The sequence below is a fragment of the Oncorhynchus mykiss genome, chromosome 7 (assembly GCF_057628025.1).
Source record: "Oncorhynchus mykiss isolate SJ-2025 chromosome 7, ASM5762802v1, whole genome shotgun sequence".
In the NCBI taxonomy this organism is placed as follows: Eukaryota; Metazoa; Chordata; class Actinopteri; order Salmoniformes; family Salmonidae; genus Oncorhynchus; species Oncorhynchus mykiss.
Window position 1 is genome coordinate 34,582,468 of NC_143028.1, and position 22,028 is coordinate 34,604,495.

The following is a 22,028-nucleotide window of genomic DNA, read 5'->3' on the forward strand; positions in this document are numbered from 1 at the left end:
CTTTGATGTCCTTAAGTCATTTTGCCACAACTTTGAAGTATGCTTCGGGTCATTGTTCATTTTGGAAGACCCATTTGCGACCAAGCTTTAACTTCCTGACTGATGTCTTGAGATGTTGCTTCAATATATCCACACAATTTTCCTACCTCATGATGCCATCTATTTTGTGTAGTGCACCAGGCCTCCTGCAGCAAAGCACCCCCACAACATGATGCTGCCACCCCCTGCGTCACGGTTGGGATGGTGTTCTTTGGCTTGCAAGCCGCCCCCTTTTTCCTCCAAACATAACAATGGTCATTATGGCCAAACAGTTCTATTTTTGTTTCATCAGACCAGATGACATTTCTCCAAAAAGTACAGTCTTTGTCCCCATGTGCAGTAGCAAACTGTAGTCTGGCTTTTTTATGGCGATTTTGGAGCAGTGGCTTCTTCCTTGCTGAGCGGCCTTTCAGGTTATGTTGATATAGGACTCGTTTTACTGTGCATATAGATACTTTTGTACCTGTTTCCTCAAGCATCTTCACAAGGTCCACAAGGCACCAAAGTACGTTCATCTCTAGGAGACAGAACGCGTCTCCTTCCTCAGCGGTATGACAGCTCCGTGGTCCTATGGTGTTTATACTTGCGTACTATTGTTTGTACAGATGAACGTGGTACCTTCAGGTGTTTGGAAATTGCTCCCAAGTATGAACTAGACTTGTGGTGGTCTACAATTTTTTTCTGAGGTCTAGGCTGATTTCTTTTGAATTTCCCATGATGTCAAGGAAAGAGGCAGTGAGTTTGAAGGTAGGCCTTGAAATACAGCCACGGGTACACCTCAAATTGACTAAAATGATGTCAATTAGCCTATCAGAAGCTTCTAGAGCCATGACATCATCTTCTGGAATTTTCCAAGCTGTTTAAAAGTTACAGTCAACTTAGTGTATGTAAACGTCTGACGTACTGGAATTGTGATGATAATAATAATAATAATATGTCTGTAAACAATTGTTGTCAAAATTACTTGTGTCATGCACAAAGTAGATGTCCTAACCTACTAACCTACTTAAAACTATAGTTTGTTCACAAGAAATTTGTGGACTGGTTGAAAAACGAGTTTTAATGACTCCAACCTAAGTATATGTAAACTTCCAACTTGAACTGTAAATATTTCTAAATCCTTAAACCATTTTGACATTACAGAGTATTGTATGTAGGCAAGTGACTCAATATCTAAATGTAATCCATTTCAAATTCAGGCTATAAAACTATAAAACTATACCTACAGCATGTGGCTAGCCAGTCACAATTTGCAGGGCAAATTGTCAGCTATTTGTGTAGTGCTTCTTGATTGACAATTGGTTGGCTCACTTAACGTTAGTTAGCAAGCGTGCATGCTCACTGCCCAGGCAGCAACCTACTTGCTACGAAGATACAAAAAAAACAAACCAACAACCTAACAAACTGAAATTGGATGCATTCAAAATGCAGGACCTCCGAGGGTAAACTTTACTACCTAGCTAGAATGAATTAGTTTATGCAGAAATGTCTTTTTTGCAGAATCTTAAGGTGAGTGATATGCATACTACGGTCTGTCAGTGTTAGAAAATGTGTTGCAGCCAGGAGCCAAGTTTAACATGAATCTTTTCATTTTAACGTAAGCTTCATTAAAGTTTGTGGTTACCACTGGCTTTGGATCTGAGGTGAGATACATTTTCTGCCATGTTTTGTTTTGGTCAGGGCTCAGAGTTGACGCATTGATATTTTGAAAACTGGCACTACTTCAGCGATTGACGAGGCTACTTCAGACAGTGCAGATTACAGGGAATTGTCAATGGCTTGGAACCCCATTTTAGCCAATCAAATCGTAATGTAATGTAGCTAATCATGGTTGAATCATCTGTCAAAACATGATCAGGGGCAAGGATTGATTCTAAGCAGAGTGGAATTCAAATAGATTTATGTTGAAAAGGAACATGGGAAAACCACATGGCAGTGGCATAGTCGTAATTTGAACCTTAGGACACATTTTGGCGGGGGTCTGTTGGAATGATGAAACATCCTCACCAAAGACTGAACATTCCATCTTTTGTGTGTGAATGTAAATGTGTTTAGTGTTTGTTAAAGGGCCCTGTTTTCAGTCATATTTCATATCCTGTTATAGTTTGAATGTGTGAGGTATGTGGGTAGAATCAGGATTGATTGTGTATTGTAGGCCCCACCAATTTGAGTTGATTGAATACATACAAATATAGATTTGGACTTTTGGTTTTACTTAATTCTCTGTATTGGCCAATGATTATAACGACATTTCAGATCCAACCATCAATTCATACATTGTTGTGCCCCTGGCCTGAGAGTATGGAAGTTCAATATGTAGCTAGATGTTGAAGGCTAATGTTAACTAGCTAACGTTGCCCATGAATGGAAGTTAGGCTAGCGAGCAAGCATTTTAGCCACGTAGGCTAGGACAACAAAAAATAAAAGTGTATACTGTATGACAGAGTGATAGATCATTTCGTCAACATGAAAGAGAGGAGGATGGTATTAGCGTTTCTCTACAAGTAGGGTGAGTCAACATGTTTTTCTACTTGTACGAACACGTACGCACACACACACACACACACACACACACACAATAACACACACATGCAAACACGCACACAGAAATCATAATATAATGCCACAGCATATGCTATTTAGCTTATGTTGATTGGACTGAATTGTTTTTGTTATCTTTTAGTTGTCACTGTATTAGACTAAGCAGAGGTGATTTGATGTAGTTGAAATGGTGCTGGAATAGTGGTGTCAGCTATCATCATTCTTTGCGACTTTGCGATAACTCTGTGGTTCTAAATCAGGAGTTGTTTCCGAAAATGTTGGAAACAGTAACTTGCTTGACCATGCTGTAGGTCATGAAACTGTCTGTAACTGTACATGCAATATGCTTTGTGGACTTCACTGGACAGAAGTTGCTATCCGGTTTTGTGATAAAAACAAAGATGTGGTTGAATTTATTCTGCCACTGTGTCTTCTTATTGTTTCAGCAAGCAACGCAATTATCACAACACATAGGTTTGGGGGGGGGGGGGCTTGGCTTCCCCAGTGATTTGACCCACGCACCGCTACTGTTGCTGAGTTAGAAACAAGAAGTGCGTTGGAAAACAGTTGCGTCGAGGAATAGAACAAAAAAGAAGTGGTCTAAAATTGAAGCGGATGGTACGTGTAATGCAGGCAAGGATATGTGTCCTGTTTGGATGACGTTTTTTGGATAAGGATGAATATCTGGGAGACCCGTATGAGGTCTCGAGGAAGGTCAAACGGGTGCTGGGAAAAGTGGAGTCAATTTGAGTGACCAGAAGCTGAGCTTGTTCTGATTAATTGTATTTCTGAGGAACAGAGAGAAAGTGCAGTGGGAATCACAAGAATCTTGACATCCAACGTGTCGTGGTTTGAACTTCGGAGCAGGGCGCTTGCTAAGGGAGTCATCTCCGGGGTGTCGATGGTAGTTGAGGGTTAGAGCTCTTGGAGTGCCCTGTAATGTTGAAGGAAGTTGAGGTGGCAAAAGTCAGGATGGTCCATCAGATCTCCTATGTGGAGGCAACCAAAAGAGTTGAGAAAGCAAGTGACAGTGTTGAAGATATGGTCGCGGATGAACCGCAGCCCATGAAGCAAGAGAACCGGATATGCTATGTGTTAAGTTGGATTTTGTAGCGGCCATTGCAACTGCGAGATTATTCTGAATAATGAAGAGATCATTACAAATGTAATAAATTACAATTACTATTTGTTAACTGTACGGCACAAGTATCAAAGAAAGGAAAGAAGTTGGTCATCATTGTGGCTGCAGCTGAAAAGTATCTGGGACTTCAGGAGTTCACAGTGGAACACCCCCCCCCCCCCCCCGAAGGGGGTTTTGAGAGAGGCGGGACTAGGTACCTTGACTGACGTTGACATCATCGAATCATCGCCCCATTTCCTGTTCCACCACCAAACAACCTATGCAAACAGTCAATCCGGGACGCTTGATTGAATGACACATACAGTTAGTAAACGAGGAAAGACAGAGTTGTTGTAGAAGGAAAGAGAAGACCAGGAATAAAGCTAGCTGAGGAAGAGAGGGTTGGAGGTCGGAAATGGCGGCGAGTAGTGCGGGAGAAATTGAGAAAAAGTTGGTGAAGCAACAGCTGGGCTGGAATGCAAACAATTTGGGCGTCAGTTCTGATGGTATGGAGCGGGAGGATGAGGTTCAAAGACATAGGAAGAAGAGAGATCATGGTACAGAAAGCATTGGAGAGTCTAGTAAAGAAAGCATAAAGAGGGCCATGGTATGAAGCAAGAGTAATGATGTGTTGGAGAGGAAAGTGGTGATAGTATTTGATGAGACCACAGGGCCTCACTTAAACCCAGTCCGACTAACTAACCGCCGTAGAGAAAGAGGTAGGTGAAGTCAAATGAGCTTGGTTCATTGGAAATGGTAGATTGCTAATATTGTGCGGTTGCCAGGCTCAGCAAGAGAAGATTCTGAAAATGGAAAAGCTTAATGGAAAGAAGATTAAAAACCATGTCCCTGGTGCTTATACGCGAGTGTGTAATCCTAAGGGTGGAGATGGATGTGAGTCACCCCCGGGGTCCCAATATATATGTCCACAGATGATATGAAAGAAAATGTGAAAGGAGGCAGAGTGATTAGGGCCAAAAGGTTGATCAGGAGGAAAGAGGGTCAAAGAAGTTAAAGCCTATCAACGATGCTGAGGTTTTGAGAAGGTCTTGCTGGGAAAAGTACAGATAGGATTCATTAGTTTCAATGTTAGAGCATTTGTCCCATATGCACTGCAGTGTTTTAAATGCCAAGGAATGGGACATGTCACTGCTCAGTGTAAAGGGGGGAAATATGTACCAAGTGTGGAGGTGCACATGATTACGATGAATGTGGAAGCAATGTGAAGGTTAAGTGCTGTAGTTGTGGGGGAGAACACAGTGCAGCATTTGGTGGATGCCAGGTACAGAGAGAGGCTAGAGAACCTACTGTTGGGGCCCTTCTGATGGCCCTGGCATGGTTTGGGGGCCTGTTCAGAAATCTTGTGCTCATGAATGTGCAGTGTCGAAGGGCACTTTGCTAATGAATAAAGTTGACTTAATAGCTTTTATTTTGGTAGGGTTATCAGTACGACTCGGGTTGTGGAAAGTAGAAATGCCAGCTTGAAGGTTATTGTGGAGACAGCAAAAGAGATATTGGGCGTAACAGATGTTACTGTTGAAATGGTTGTTGACATGCTGAACAATTCCAAGGGTGGAGTGTTTCACCATGATATAGATAAGGTTGAATGGGGTTGGGAGGGTTTTTTGTGGGAGGGTGTGGTAGAAGTTAGGGATTTATTTGGTCTCGATTTTTTGTTTTTATTATGGTAGTACAGAATTAGGCTGATTTTGATTGATCGTACATTCCAGCAGATAGGCATGCACTTAAACCATTGTTTGCGGACCGCCATAATATCATAGAAGCAAAAGCAGGATAGAGGAGAGCGGAGAGCATATATTCGCTAGATTTTATGCTCTTACCTTTTTGTACTTGTAATGCTTTTAGCTCTTAGCCTGATTTTAACCCATCTGTGTATTTATTGACAACACATAAAAATGTTTGGAGTAAAACTAGTCCAGACCAAAATAAACCTTTTTATGTGCACGAGGTGAATGCCAACTTCGTCACACATGGTGTCAGAAGTGGGATGATTTCCCTAGCTACAATGAGAAGACTCTTGATTTGTACTTTTTTTAAAAGACTAAGGTTTTATGGAACAGTGTTTTAAACGATGGTGTGGAACAGGCTTAACCACAGGCGGTGAGCAACTGGATGAAAACCTGGAGGCGTTTGTTGTTGCTGGATTGGAGGGACTTTCCGCCGGGTGGTGGAGCGTGGGTGGAGCACAAATGGGGAAGTGGTTCGGGAATCCGCAATGCTGAAGTGAGCCATGGGGAGAGCCGCTGCCACAGCTTTATTGGTGGACGTCAGATGGACCAAGGGGACACTTTCCAGGGGCTCCGGAGGGAGGCAGCGTAGTGCCTATTGAGATGCTCAGCTCGGGAACCAAGGTAATCTGTTGGGGTTGACATGCCTTCTGTCTCTTAGAATCCGAGAGTGAAATACTTACACACTCGTCTCTAACATGTAGGCTCACCATTCCCGAACAGTCCCAACACAAGTCAGAATGTTGAACAAACTTAATTTCAACGGGGTCCTCCCGGGTGGCGCAGTGGTCAAGGGTGCTGTACTGAAGCGCCAGCTGTGCCACCAGAGACCCTGGGTTCGCGCCCAGGCTCTGTTGTAACCGGCAGCGACCGGGAGGTCCATGGGGCAACGCACAATTGGCCTAGCGTAGTCTGGGTTTGGCCAGTAGGAATATCCTTGTCTCATCGCGTACCAGTGACTCCTGTGGCGGGCCGGGCGCAGTGCGCGCTAACCAAGGTTGCCAGATGCACGGTGTTTCCTCTGACACATTGGTGCTTCCGGGTGTGTCTAGTGTTGTGTTAAGAAGCAGTGCGGCTTGACTTGGTTGGGTTGTGTATCGGAGGACTCGCATGACTTTCAACCTTCGTCTCTCCCGAGCCCGTACGATGAGACAAGATAGTAACTACTAGTAACTACTAAAAAAAACTATTGGGGAGAAAAAGGGGTAAAATTCACACAAAAAACACACAAAAAATTATTTCAATGTACTTTGCCTGTTGTCCACTGATTTTGGCCCTATGCCGGTGGTAATCTGATAACAGGGAAGTGTTATCAATTCAGTACGCAGGTACTTTATCAGTTTGTATTTCCAGTTTTTATTTTCCATACTGACGAAATTCGCACATGACAAACACTTACACAATATGGCCGAGCCTAACCGAAGCCACAGACCGAACGGCAAACACTTTCAGCTGGTTGCGAGGAAATGTGATTCAGCGACTACGTTCGGTGATATTCGGCTATTGCTTACGTGTTGTGAATCACGTGCAATGCGTCAAGATTGAAAATATAAGCGACAGAACCTGCAAAATTAGGTAGACAACACTTTCCTGTGGATACCCCATTGCCACATCCTACCGCCAAAAGGACCAACAGCATGTAGAACCGGTAAAGGAAGTGTAAATAGGTTATTCAACATTATGGCTTGTAAAGACTATTGCATCTTTATTAGGGCAACTTTGGTAAGATTTGAAAATCAATGGCGTAACCATGGTAACAGTCTGATGTTTAGGTAAGAATAGGGAGTGGTCTGCCAACAGACCAATTTGCATGTTTTTTAACCATTTCACCTGCAGCAGTTAAGTGTGAATTAAGTTAAGTCATTGAATGTGTGAGGAATGTGTGTAGAATCAGGATTGGCTAATTGTATATTGTAGGCCCCTCCCAACAATTTGAGTTGATAGAAATACAGGCGTATATGTGTAGAGATTGCAGTTGGAAGCAAGGATAGAGGAGAGCGTGTTAGATAGAGTTTATGCTCTTAACTTTTTGATCTTTTAATCCTTGTTTTAGCCTGATTTTTAACCTGTCATTGAGTACTGGTGATACAGTAACTCCCCATGTTATTGTAATGGTGAGAAGTTAGCATGTCCTGGGGGTATGATATTTGTGCGTCTAACGTTTTCACTCATCATTATTCACGATTCATTCAGGACTCGTGAATAATTCATCGATTAATCTGTAATCATGGTAGCATCCACATTTATGTAGATAGGTTAAGAAACATTCTATTCTTATTTACAATAAAAGTGACTCCAAAATGACGTACGTTATTTACCATTCATTTCTATTGGGCACAAAATGATCGGAAACATAAACAAAACAGCAAATGCATCCAACAAGTTTGACATAATCATTGCGTGCTAGGAATATGGGACCAAGTTCTTCACTTTTGACTACTTTCAAACACATAAGTGAATTTGTCCCAATTATTTTGGTCCCCTACAATGGGAGAAGACTATAGACAATAAGTGGTGTAAAATCTATACGCTTCACCCGATAAGGATCTGAACTTCAACTACATAGTAATTATATCATTTCGAAACCCAAAGTGTTGCAGTTCAGAGTTAAAACAAAATGTATTGAATGACTCTCCCAATAGTTTCAGAGCTTACTGTATGTCAGATATGGAGTTGAAATGTATCTAAGTAGGTGTTAACATCCCAATATTACACTTTATATACAACACAGAAGAGTAAAACACAACCCTTTGTTTGTTTTCAAAGATTCTCTGGTCAATATTCCCCTTCGGTGAATCCCTATCATCTTGTCAACATTTGCAAAAAAACATATCTTATACCAATCTGACTGGGGCGGTAGGGAGCCCAGCGACTAAGGAGTTGGACCTAAATCCAAAAGGTTGCCTGTTCAAATTCCGGGCTGGGTGCGGGGGAAATTGTTCTGGCAACTGGAGGGCTGCTGGCTTCATATCCCCCCCAAAAATCCCCTACCGTTTAGTGTTTAAGCAAGGCCCTTAACCCCACAACATGCTCTTCGTCCAATGAGCGCTTCTGCGCTGCAACTCATCTGTGTGACGTGTGCAGGGCAGTTGAGAAATTAAGAGCGCAGAAGACTGATTTCTGTTGTCTGTAACTATGGGCTATTCATAACATGGCCCATAACATACCTTGTCACCTCAGAGATTCGATCTTGCAACCTTTCAGTTACTAGTCTAACGCTCTAACCACTAGGCTACCTGCCACCCCCAGTCTGAGCCAGAATGGCCCATAGGGGCAGGAGCCTACAGTATCATCTGTTTATGTAGTGTGAAGCCACTTGATGTACTGTACCTTCAGAAAGTATTCACACCCCTTGACATTTTACACATTGTGTTCTGTTACAACCTGAATTTGAAATGGGTTACATTGAGATTGTGTCACTTGCCTACACACAATACCCATAATATCAAAGTGGATTTATGTTTTTAGACAATTTTACAAATTAATCAAAATGAACAAATGAAAAGCTGAAATATCTTTAGTCAATAAGTGTTCAAACCCCTTTGTTATGGCAAGCCTAAATACGTTCAGGAGTAAATATTTGCATAACAAGTCACATAATAAGTTGCACGGACTCTGGATTATTTATTTTTTGTTGTTGATAAAAGCACAGGCAAAATCCTAGAGAAAACGTGCCAGACACTGGGAGACAAATTCACCTTTCAGCAGGACAAAAACCTACATTATAACATAAGGCCAACTATACACTGGAGTTGCAACATTGATTGTTCCTGAGTGGCTTAGTTACAGTTTTGACTTAAATCGGCCTGTACATCTATGGCAAAACTTGATAATGGCTGTCTAGCAATAATCAACAACCATCTTGACAGAGCTTGAAGAATATTTAAAAGCATGATGTGCAAATATTGTACAATTCAGGTTTGCAAAGCTCTTAGAGACTTACCCAGAAAGACTCACAGCTGTATCGCTGCCAAAGGTAATTCTAACCAGTATTGATTCAGCGGTGTGAATACTTGAGATATTTCTGGATTTTATTATTTTTAATAAATTTTCAAAAAATAAAAAAAACATGTTTTCACTTGGTCATTATTGGGTTATTTGTGTAGATTGGTGCAATTATTTTTCAAATCCATTTTGAATTCAGGCTGAAACACAACAATATTTGGAGTAAGTCAAAGGGTATGAATACTTTCTGAAGGCACCAGAGCCTTATCCCCAATCCATGTCCTTAATGCTTAATGCTGAGCGCCAAAGAGTCTTTTGTGAACTCGGCTGGGGATCGAAATCCCAACAATCCAGTCTCAGGGCAGACACTTTAACCACAAGGCCACTGAGATGGCTTGAGATGGTGTTTATGTGTCAAAAATAAAAATTGTTCAATAACTTCTATGAAAACATTTGTATGGCCAAAATTGTATTTGATATAGACAAACGTTTTCATGTTTTGAGTTTTCATGAGTGGTTGAGTTTAGGTCCATAACTTGCCTGTGACAGGGACCATAGCTTTTTTAAATTCAAAACACATACTACTTCCTTAACCCAGAATTGTTTTAAGATAGTAAAAACATGGACAATCAGGCTATTTGATTCTCTATTTAGGACACCTGGGGGTATTAGAAACAAATGTGAAGAAAAAAAAACATTTGATGAAGAGTTTGAATTAAATCTTACTACCATTACTTCAATAAATGAACTAAATAACATATCTAGATATGAGAAAATGTCAGTCTGAAGGATTTATAGCTTGTAGTCACTGAACTGCAACAGAACGGTATTGGGATCATCTGGTAATGTGCGTGTGTGTGTGTGTGTGTGTGTGTGTGTGTGTGTGTGTGTGTGTGTGTGTGTGTATGTGTGTGTGTGTGTGTGTGTGTGTGTGTGTGTGTGTGTGTGCATGTTGATCTGCACTGCTTTCAAATGTGATTTTGTCACAGTCTCTTCTAATGTCTCCTGCACTGCCTGTGAGTGTCGTAGAGGGAAACAGATGACACATACATACATGTTAGGGCCAAAAATGAGACCTTAAATACATGTAAAATTCCTCTCAGATGTAGGACAGACACAAACATCCTTTAGATTTTTTTTTTTGGGGGGGGGGGACTATCTGTTGTTCCATGTAGTGAATCTGTTGGTCAATGCGTTTGTATGGGCTAATAGCAGTAAGGCGCATGTATTTGAACTATTTGTTTGATACTTCAAGGGGTCTTAAAATTCTAAATCAAATCCTAAATCCTATGGGTTAACGATACCTAAGTACAATGCTTACCATATGTTCGACTATTCCTGGTATCATTTTCGCAGCGCTGCAAAATCATGTCCAAAGTTAAGTCTGTTTCTTTATACATGTGGCCTTCAAGGCCCAGATGAGAACTCCAGAATCAAGCAGATACATTTGTCAGGGGGGAATTGTGGGATGATGCCAAGCCTTTAGACGCAGATAAGTGGCTGAAAACGACAAAAAGAAATACCCAGAAAGCCTGCTCCGATAACCATCTACAGCAGGAGGACTAGATTTGGTACCAAAACCCCTGTGTTTGCAGATGTATGTAACACCTAAGCCTTAATCCTAGTGGTGTAGGACATGGGCAGTAAAACCCACAGACATACAGTATCTTCAATAAAATGCCAAAAATAAAAGGATGTCCAAGAGATGTTTTAACGGAAGTTGAATTTACTCAACAAAATCATTTATTCTTGGTTGGATTCCAAGTGTGGCAGAATACTTTACCTAATTGGCCTACCGTAATATGCTGTAATGTGACTGGGGCAAGACATGCAGTGAATGTATGTGACTCACCCAGGTCATCACAGCACACCTCCATGGAGTCAGAGGAGCAGTCACTCAGGTCCTCCAGAGAAGAGGCATCATCATCCTGGGCCTGCAACCTACACACACAGCATGACCGTCACTTCACAGAATGATACAACATCATGCACAGGCAATACGCCTAATTATATGACTTGAATACAGAAGCTTTGCGAGGGAATTACACCTAATTGATGTGTAGAACAAATACATGTTCTCTGATCATGTTTTCTGTCTAGAATGTATTCCAGGACATTCAGCCAGTGAGTGTACAGTAGAGTAACGGTGATGTTATCCGTCTAAAAATGTGAAACACTGCCATCACCTGAACGTGAAAGGTGCCACAGTGGCCATGTTGACTTGGGCTGGCTCAATCCCTCGGCGTGGCACACTGACTGTCTGACTGCCATCACCACCACCCTGGCTCTGATGGGACTCTCTGGGTTTGTTGGTGGACATATCTCTCTCAGACATGCCCATGCCTTGGCTGGAGAGCTTTCCCGGTTCCCTACGCTCCTGGCATGTATGGGTGGTCGTCAACGCAGAGGTGATCAGGTTCCCGTTTCCTGCTTTAGTGTGGGAGAATCTACCCCGGCTTTGGCCTGAGTGGACATTACCCCCAGAGAGCTTGCACAAGGCATCCTGTGCGTCTCCATTGTCATCCAGACTTCTGGGGCAAACCTCACCTGAGGCCCAGTTCCTGTTGGCGTTTCTCCTGACGTGAAGTTCTCGCAAAGCCTTCTGGGATAGTGCGCTGCTGCTGCGGAGATCAAGGGTGTCCTTGGAGCGTGGTGGTGGAGCTTGCCTCTTGGGGACCTGGGGGCTGCTGTAGGCTGACCGGCTGCCTGTGCCTCTCTCTGGGGCATAGGAGGCTCTGGAGGGGGGACAAGGGGAACAGATACCACCCCTCTGCTGCAGCAGGTGGCTCTTCAAAGCTGCACCTCTTTGCAGCTCATTTGAAAAGGTGGAGGAGGAGGAGGAGGGATGCGTTTTGGCGCTGAGCTGAAACTGTACTGTGGAGTTATGGAGGCCGCCGCCCCCTTGGTGTTTGGGGTCCAGTCTGGAGAGGGGGATCATGCTCCGGGGTAGGGGGATACCAGAAACCAGACCTGAGCCTGGTTGGGCCTGGGACATGTTCTTAATGTTCACACCGCCGCTCATGGTCAATGAATATCACTGGGACAGTTTCTGAAAGAAAAAGAATAAATAAATGACACACCGCTCTCCGTATTTCATATTTACACTTTTTCTCAATCGTCTACAACAATTTTATGGAACAATTGTTGTGGATTTTCAAAACAGAGTCCACAAGACACAAAACTCTGTGGGTTTTTCGCGTTTTGAAAATGTAGCTACCTTCTCAAAACATAAATACATCGACATATACCGTCAAAATTGCTAATATAAATGAGCACGACTTCCTGCAAAAACATTCACGCAACCATACTTATCTCTTGAGTCCAAACAGACAAAACAGAAAGTTAGTCTGTCTTTTAAAAATCTTAGTAGATCAATGCATTTTCTTTGCAGTCACTAAATCATGATGATCAAAATTTGGAGTACAACTTTACAAAAGTGCAGAATAATGGGAAATTACTCTCCTTTTTATGTATATTTGACCGAACAATATCATACACGTCAAATATTATTCCTGATAAACATTTTTTTATACCAAAAAAGATTATCACATTGGGTGGAGGATTCTGTCATCAGTACCATCTCAATCCAATTCCATGTAATCAGTGCAAAGGCTGGTTTGCTCACAGTTTTGTAGACTTTCCATTGGAGCACAGAAACACAATCCACAATAGAAAAAAGGAAAGGTGAATACAAAGGAGGAACACAACTGAAATGAATGTACAGGCCTCAATTCACACCAAAGCAAAGCTCTATAATGGAAGGTCAAAATGTTGGCAACAATGACTGAGTAGTAACCCAAAGTTACTTAGAAACAACCCAACGTCGTTCCCTGCATGTCCACAGTATTGTAAAACATATTGTAGACATTCCCATTTGCCTTTAACTTTCCATATATTGTACATGGTGTGGCACTGATGGGGTGATTAAGTAGTATTTACTTATTGCCGAAAACAGTGTGCAACACAATTGCACACATTTCTCTTGCAATGTTTTAATATTCTGTGAACAAAACACTATACAGTGGATGTTTGTATTAACTGATGACATCTGCTGAATTTTTTTTGCAAAAGGTCTAAGATATTGCAAGTCTGGTACTAAGGCGAGAAAATGATCAGAAGTTCTGTAGGCCTATTTGAGCATTTGATCATTGCTGTTCTGATATAAATAACTTTTCAACACAGATCCAAAAATTGCTTGAATGCGATTGAGAAAAACTGTTAGCGTTCATTTCCATTTGTATAAGACCCAGCGAAAATCATCAAAACTGTTGTCACGTTTCAATTGATTGATTCTAAGTTGTTGCCTTTTTCATGGTCTTTTACTTCCAGACTGGCAAATATCAGTAGCTAGCTTACTGTACACATCATATGGAATCAATCTGAAAGAAATTGAGCATTGTTTTAAAGCTTGATGTGTGTGGTCCTGCTTTGTGGGAGACTAGGGAGAACACACGCATGTGTCTGTCTGAAATAAGAAGTTATACAGTGGATCCTATTCGCTCAATCTGTAGGAGACGGAAGACACAGCATGCTTATTGTAACATTTGTTCCACTGTATACTGGACAACAGATGTGCATACCAGGCTGTCTGTCTGACAGAGAGAGAGAGGGTTACAGTCTATAGATTTACTGTATTTCCCCTTCAAATATCATTTAAACAGAGACTTACGAATGCGTGGGGGTGTGGGTAAGATTGGAGTGTCATGAAAGTCAATTCAAATATATCTTTGTTAGAATGATCTATATCATCAATATTACTTGTTAAGGTTGAAGCAGCTTTGCCACAAACATATTCCAACATGAGGCTCTCCCCTCCAGTGAACTGCATGCTGGGAGAGTCTGTGACCGACTGACACCGTTTGGCACACTTAGCAGGGCCGCCGGCCCTTTAAGGTGGTGCCAGCAGCACCCCACCCCAACGTCTGCTCTGGTCCCTTGGACATGCTCCACCACTCCTCCTCCCTGGGCTTAGCAAACCATGGCCTCCCCATCAACACCCAGCCCCTATCTACCACCCTCATATCACAACAAACCAGCACCAGCTATCTGTACCGTGGGGTACTTGTTGACGTGGTGTGCTACAGCTGCACATTAGATTGCCAGAGGCAATCACTTCTAAGATACTCAGTGAAGTATATAATTGGACATGTAGATGTTTTATCCCTATTTACCTCCCTTGCACAACACATGGCACCGTGTCTCTGTTCCAGATTAACCACTCAGTAATCACTGGAGTGGAGATAAACAGAACAGGGCCAAGTTTCCCGACAGGGGTGGAATTTAGGCTTATGAGTGTTCTAACGATGCATCTTTCATACAACAGCCGAAGATGTAACATGCGTTTCCCTAAAACACCTCGCCGAGAGAACGTTCGCTAGGTGTGTCCATTGAGGCATGTGTTGATACGGATCGGATCAAAAGAAAGATAGCACTGCTCCCGGATCAGCGTTCTCCCTTTCCAATTTTACCTTAACATTAGAATTATTCCACAATCCTGACGACGGAACAGCTCATATACACACACACTATATATACAAAAGTATGTGGACACCCCTTCAAATTAGTGGATTCGGCTATTTTAGCCACACCCGTTGCTGACAGGTGTATAAAATTGAGCACACAGCCATGCAATCTTCATAGACAAACATTGTCAGTAGAATGGCCTTACTGAAGACCTCAGTGACTTTCAACGTGGCACCATCATAGGATGCCAAATTTTCAACAAGTAAGTTAGTCAAATTTCTGCCCTTCTAGAGCTGCACCGGTCAACTGTAAGTGCTGTTATTGTGAAGTGGAAACGTCTAGGAGCAGCAACGGCTTAGCCACAAAGTGGTAGTCCACACAAGCTCACAGAACGAGTGCTGAAGCACGTAGCGCATAAAAATCTTCTGTCCTCGATTGCAACACTCACTACCGGGTTCCAAACTGACTCTGGAAGCAATGTCAGCACAACACTGTTCATCGGGAGCTTCCTGAGTTCCAGCGAAAGGAAATCTTTACGCTACAGCGTACAATGACATTCTAGACGATTCTGTGCTTCCAACTTTGTGGCAATAGTTTGGGGATGGCCCTTTTTATTATTACATTTTTTTTTACCATAATTTATTAACAGGGCAAGTCAGTTAAGAACAAATTCTTATTTTCAATGACAGCCTAGGAACAGTGGGTTAACTGCTTTGTTCAGGGGCAGAATGACAGATTTTTACCTTGTCAGCTCGGGGATTTGATCTTGCAACCTTTCGGTTACTAGTCCAACCCTCGAACTACTAGGCTACCTCCTTTTTCAGCATAACAAAGCACCCGTGCACAAAGTGAGGTCCATACAGAAATGGTTTGTCGAGATCGGTGTAGAAGAACTTGACTGGCCTGCACAAAGCCCTGACCTCAACCCCATCGAACACCTTTGGGATGAATTGGAACGCTGACTGCGAGCCTGGCCTATTCGCCCAACATCAGTGCCCGACTTCACTAATTCTCTTGTGGCTGAGTGGAAGCAAGTCAACGCAGCAATGTTCCAACATCTAGTGGAAAGCCTTCCCAGAAGAGTGGAGTCTGTTATAGCAGCAAAAGGGGGACCAGCTCCATATTAATTTCCCTGATTTTGGAATGAGATGTTCGACGAGCAGGTCTTTTAGTGTATATAGGCCTTGTAGGAGAGCAGCAGATGTTGCCACATACATGCACGCGCGCTTGCGCACACACACACATACACACACACACACACTAATTAAAATGAATCTGTTTGGCATTAATGACAGTGGAGTGACACATCTCCTCCCTACGAAGGGTAAGAGGAGTAAAACAGAGAGTTTACTATTTTAGACATATAGTAGAATTTGTACAATTGTAAAACAGTAATATGAATCTGATCTGAAAATAGCTCAATAGGCTGAAATAGAAAGTACAGTTATTTTCTTACCTAACTGCAGACTTCCTGTTCCACGCCAGCCAGAGTAATTCCTCTATAAGTCCTAAGCAGTCCTGCATATGTCAGTGTTCCATACCAACTGCTAACCACTGCAATGGGATAAACCTATAACGCAGTTGAATGCAATTTAAGACCCACGTGTTGCGTTAAAGAGAGTGTGTGAGTGTGTGGTTCAGAGGATGCTGGACACAAATGAGCCAATGGAAGCACTAAGAACGAGGCTTGAATATATTTTAACAGCCTGTTTATGTTTAATGTATTTTCTTCTGCACTAACCCCCTCCCCTCGCTGTCATTTGCTCTTATTCAATCTCTCTCACACGCCCAAATTCCGTACACAACACACACGCACACATACAGTGATTCATATTTTTGTTTGACATCATGTCAAGCTATCCCCTGAGTTCATGATCCGTCACTGTTTGATTTTGACATTCAGCACAGCTCCTTCCAACGGGCAAACATCAAACCACACAGCCAGCATTACTGCCCCAGCCCAGTAAACATACCAACAATCAGCCTATATTGAACCATCCCACTGGGCACAGATGTCAATTGTACCCAGTGGTAATGTGGAATATCTATTCCACATTGGCTCGACAGAATTTCATTGAAATGATGTGGAAACAATATTGTTTCAACCAGTGTGTGCCAAGTGGGATGGTTTTTAAATATACAAATCAACTTCCAAAATTACTCAATGTTCTCTGTAAAATACACAAGGAAAAATGCAATTTTAATAGCTGGTTGCAGAGAGACCTTAAAATTCAGGGCCTTGTCTTACTACCCAAAGCTGAGGACATTTCGAGGCTAGTTCTGCCTACATCTCTTTATGTTGAACCTAAGACTTGTACTGCTCTTGATGAAGTCGTGTTAAAATTCACATGGAAAAACAAAACAGAATATAAAAAAATACAAAAACTATTGTGAGGTGATATTCAGATGAGGGTTGTAAATGTCCTGGATTTCCAAACAGTCATGCAGATCTTGAAGATCAACGGGATTGAAAAGGGTGTAATTAGAAATCACTTCCAATGGTTTAAATTTCCCAATGTGATATTTGAAAAGTGTAGTGGTCTTCATTTTTTGCTCTCTTGTAAATCCAAATGTTTATAAATCATCCATGAAAGTGGCTAATTTTAATAAACAAGCATCCTGAAAACTATACACCGTCTGACAAAAAAACAAGTCTGCTTTCGACCAGTTGCTTGTAGCTCTTCTTCAGTTCAATAGCTAATCCCATCATTTGAAATGGACCAATACAGGAAACTGACCCAATCTGACCCAATCAGCTTCCCTCAATCGAATTGTACATTACAACCAGTTGATCAAGTGTCGTCTGTGGCAGCAGGCTGAACAAAGTTGTCAAACTGTGAATTTCAGTTTCAAGCATAGCTGAGTTTCACACAATAATGATGAGTGTGTCACAGCAATTTAAGTCCATTGATAAAATTGGATTAGCAACATCTTCCCCATTGATACTTTCCAGAGTCACACCTAACTGCCCACTAGAGCTGACCACTAGGCGATAGGCGAGCACCACTTCATAATGACATTGTCTACTAGCGTTATATCTTGATCCATTTCCTAAGTTTTGATCAGAGTCCCAGAGACTGGGGGGGGGGAGGGGCGCGCAAACACAAACACATGCACGGACACATAGTCAGACACTGACACACAAACCAACATCCACCCACACACACAAGGCAACACACAGTGACACACATTCGCCCCCACACACAGACAGACAGGTGTGAGGGAGGGGGGGGGGGGGGGGGGGGGGATCAGAGGCGGAAGCATCACAACACTGTGTCTCGCCTTACATTTGGCTCAAGGCCCCCAGTGAGAAGACAGTGGTTGAGCGGGGCTGAGACGCTGTATCTCCATGACGGCTCACTACTCTGCTTTGTCTTTCAACATGGCCTCCAGCAGAAAGGCATCGGCTTCCTCTATATCCCTTTCACATCTCTGTCTCGTGATAACCATCGCTCGAGTGATTGGAAAATTAGCTTGTTGGAAAGAAAGAAGTGCCCGCGGTGTGTTTCACATACTTATCTACCAATTATCATAATTCTGGTCTAAGTGTTACTGTAATAGGATCATTGGCATCTATTGTTCTGCTGTTTAATAATCATGATGCGGATTTACCGATAAAGCTCAAAATGATGAAACGGGATCTAGAATCGGATTAATATTCCTTATGTTCACTACCCAATAAATAGCTAGGGCTATAATAGGGTTAACACAATGATTCAGTTTGTCTGCCTGCAAACACAGGAAGCGCTTGGAGCACAGTTGTGCATACTTGTGTTGTTGTACTTAACGAGGTTAGCCTTTTTGAGATACAACTTGCATTTCCCAAGAGAGACCGACATTGTTGTATGTACAGTGCATTCGGAAAATATTCAGACCCCTAAACTTTTTCCACATTTGTTACGTTACAGCCTTACTCAACAATGTATTACAACAACGACAACAAAATATCCTCATCAATCTGCAACACAATGTCCCGTGATGACAAAGCAAAAACAGGTTTTTAGAATTTTGTGAAAATGTATATAAAAAAAACAAAAAACAGAAATACCTTATTTACATAAGTATTCAGACCCTTTGTTATGAGACTCAAAATTGAGCTCAGGTGCATCCTGTTTCCAAAGATCATCCTTGAGATGTTTCTACAACTTGGTTGGAGTCCATTTGTGGTAAATTCAATTGATTGTGCATGTCAGAACAAAAACCAACCCTTGAGGTCGAAGGAATTGTCCGTAGAGCGCTGAGACAGGAATGTGTTAAGGCGCAGATCTGGGTAAGGGTACCAAAACAATTCTGCAGCATTGAAGGTCCCCAAGAACACAGTGGCCTCCATCATTCTTAAATGGAATAATTTAGGAACCACCAAGACTCTTCCTAGAGCTTGCCTCCCGGGTGAGTAATCGGGGGAGAAGGGCCTTGATCAGGGAGGTGATCAAGAACCCGATGGTCACTCTGACAAAGTTCCAGAGTTCCTCTGTGGAGATGGGAGAACCTTCCAGAAGGACAACCATCTCTGCAGCACTCAGTCAGGTCTTTATGGTAGAGTGGCCAGACGGAAGCCACTCCTCATTAAAAGGCACATAACAGCCCACTTGGAGTTTGCCAAAAGGCACCTAAAGACTGTCAGACCAGAAAGAATATTCTCTGGTCTGATGAAACCAAGATTGAACTGTTTGGCCTGAATGCCAAATGTCACATCTGGAGGAAACCTGGCACCATCCCTACGGTGAAGCATGGTGGTGGCAGCATCATGCTGTGGGGATGTTTTTCAGCAGCAGGGACTGGGAGACTAGTCAGGATGGAGGGAAAGATGGACAGAGCAAAGTACAGAGGTCCTTGATGAAAACATGCTCCAGAGAGCTCAGGACCTCAGACTGGGGTGAAGGTTCACCTTCCAACAGGACAACGACCCTAAGCACACAGCCAAGACAACGCAGGAGTGGCTTTGGGTCAAGTCTCTGAATGTCCTTGATTGGCCCAGCCAGAGCCCGGACTTGAACCTGATCGAACATCTCTGGAGAGACCTGAAAATAGCTGTGCAGCAACGCTGCCCATCCAACCTGACAGAGCTTGAGAGGATCTGCAGAGAAGAATGGGAGAAACTCCCTAAATAAAGGTGTGCCACGCTTGTAGCGTCATACCCAAGAAGTACTTGAGGCTGTAATCGCTGCCAAAGGTGCTTCAACAAAGTACTGAGTAAAATATCTAAATACTTATATAAATGTGATATTTCAGTATTTTTTATTTTAAATACCTTTGCAGAAATGTCTAAAAACCTGTTTTTGCTTGTTCATTATGGGGTACTGTGTGTAGATTGACGAGGAAAAATGTAAATGTCATCCATTTTAGAATAAGGCTGTAACACAACAAAATTTGGAAAAAGTAAAGTGGTCTGAAAACTTTCTGACTGCACTGTATGTGTGTTTATTTAAGCTAATTATTTACAATAGTGTAAAATAGACAAAATTTAAAACAACTCTGTCCGTTCTCTCTGTGCTGTGGATAAGACACAGCAGATGATACATCTAAATCCACAGAGGCGAAAAAGAGACATGCCATGAGACTCAAGACAGGTCAAAGTGTACCACCAGGATCACCCGTCCACAGCTGGGTCCCAGTGTTCCCATCACTGCCACCTAGATAACAGATACTGGGAGACCAGTGTGCCAGCCCTTCCGTTTCCCAGAACAGATCGCTACTAATCCAATTGTGCCTCATTCACTCAAGCTAGTCAAGCTCAGTCCTCAATCCGTCATACATTCTAATGCAATTACGGCAGCTATGCAGCAGGCACTCTCCTGAAGGAATGTGTGTGTGTCTGCATGTGTGTGCGTGCATGCAGACACGCACTTCTAAAGAAGTTTTATTGCTTCTTTAATCAGTACAACAAAATATCAATTAGTCTTTAAAAATGATCAACTTGGAATAGCTCACACAACGTGTCATTGGAACACATGAGTGATGGTTGCTGATAATGGACCTCTGTACGCCTATGCAGATATTCCATTAAAAAATCAGCCCTTTCCAGCTACAACAGTCATTTACAAAATGAACAATGTCTACACTGTATTTCTGATCAATTTGATGTTATTTTAATGGACAAAAAAATGTGCTTTTCTTTCAAAAGCAAGGACATTTCTAAGTGACCCCAAACTTTTGAAAGGTAGTATAGATTCACTAATATAAACGAGAGCCGCAACAATGCTTCCTGACATGTCATCCATTTTGCTGTTGAAACATTGTCGCCCTGCAACATTCAGCCATATAGAGACACACATGTCTATCTAAGCAGTTATCACAGCTAATTAGTTCACGATTAAAAGGGTTTTAATCCATTTTAAACACTAAATACTGAGTGGAATTCTAAGCTCCCACAGCATATGTTGGATTAGTCCTGGAACTTTGTCTGCCATAGCCACTGCAGGCTTTGGGAGGGTGAGTTAAGAAGGGGAATTTATTCCTTACTAGTCACTTTAAAGGTCTAATCTATCCAGCCCTGGGCCATGGTGATGATATCACTGCCGCCCAGCTGAGCTCATGCTGCAGGGCAGTTTACAGGGCAGCAACACATGTCCAATGATGACACAGACTTTCAAAGGTCTCTCCTACAGAGCGGACATGCAGCCTCAGTCAACTACGTATCCCTCAATCCATTAAGCAAGGAAAGGTAGAGGTGTTATTATTTCAGTTATCTAACTTAAACAGGAATTTAGAGACACCGGTGACCTTGTTCGTTGTCCATTGACTCGTTTTTCCACATTTACTTTCCACTTAATCACAAACCAGTCTGTTTTAAAAGAAGACTTGCCAAATCCAAAATGGCCAAACATTAAAAGCAGTAGTCAGAGGAGAGAAAGTACACACTGCCAGTGCCAACCAACCCTGTGACATCCCACAAAAACAAGCAAGACCACTGCAGTCAACATGTTATGTAACTGACACAGTTCTCTATTGAACTCTTACTATTACTGCAGTAATGGATGATGCTGTAGTGCAGTGAGTGCAGTGAGCATGGATGCTGCAGAGAGTGTAGGCGTGGGACCATCGTTCTGTGTTGCTTAGCCTACAGATCTGTATGTGGGCTGACAAGTAGGTCAGTAGAATACAGAATAGTACAACAGTGTTTTAATGAGAACTGGAGATTGAATACCTGCCCTTCTGCGTCTAGTTTACCT

General features: G+C 42.4%; 1 protein-coding gene across 17 annotated transcripts in view; it reads right to left on the reverse strand.

The window, feature by feature from the left end:
- The window catches only part of LOC110527741 (neuron navigator 1), a 138,195-nt gene that overhangs the window by 96,604 nt on the left and 19,563 nt on the right, over positions 1–22,028 (reverse strand). For all 17 annotated transcript variants that reach the window (XM_090240756.1, XM_036983233.2, XM_090240755.1 and 14 more), the window contains exons 2-3: positions 11,580–12,442; positions 11,246–11,334 (exon numbers count right to left, since the gene is read on the reverse strand). In XM_090240756.1, coding sequence (XP_090096882.1) covers positions 11,246–11,334; positions 11,580–12,415 — 925 coding nt within the window. In that variant the 5' untranslated portion in view covers positions 12,416–12,442. The remainder of the gene's footprint in view (positions 1–11,245; positions 11,335–11,579; positions 12,443–22,028) is intronic.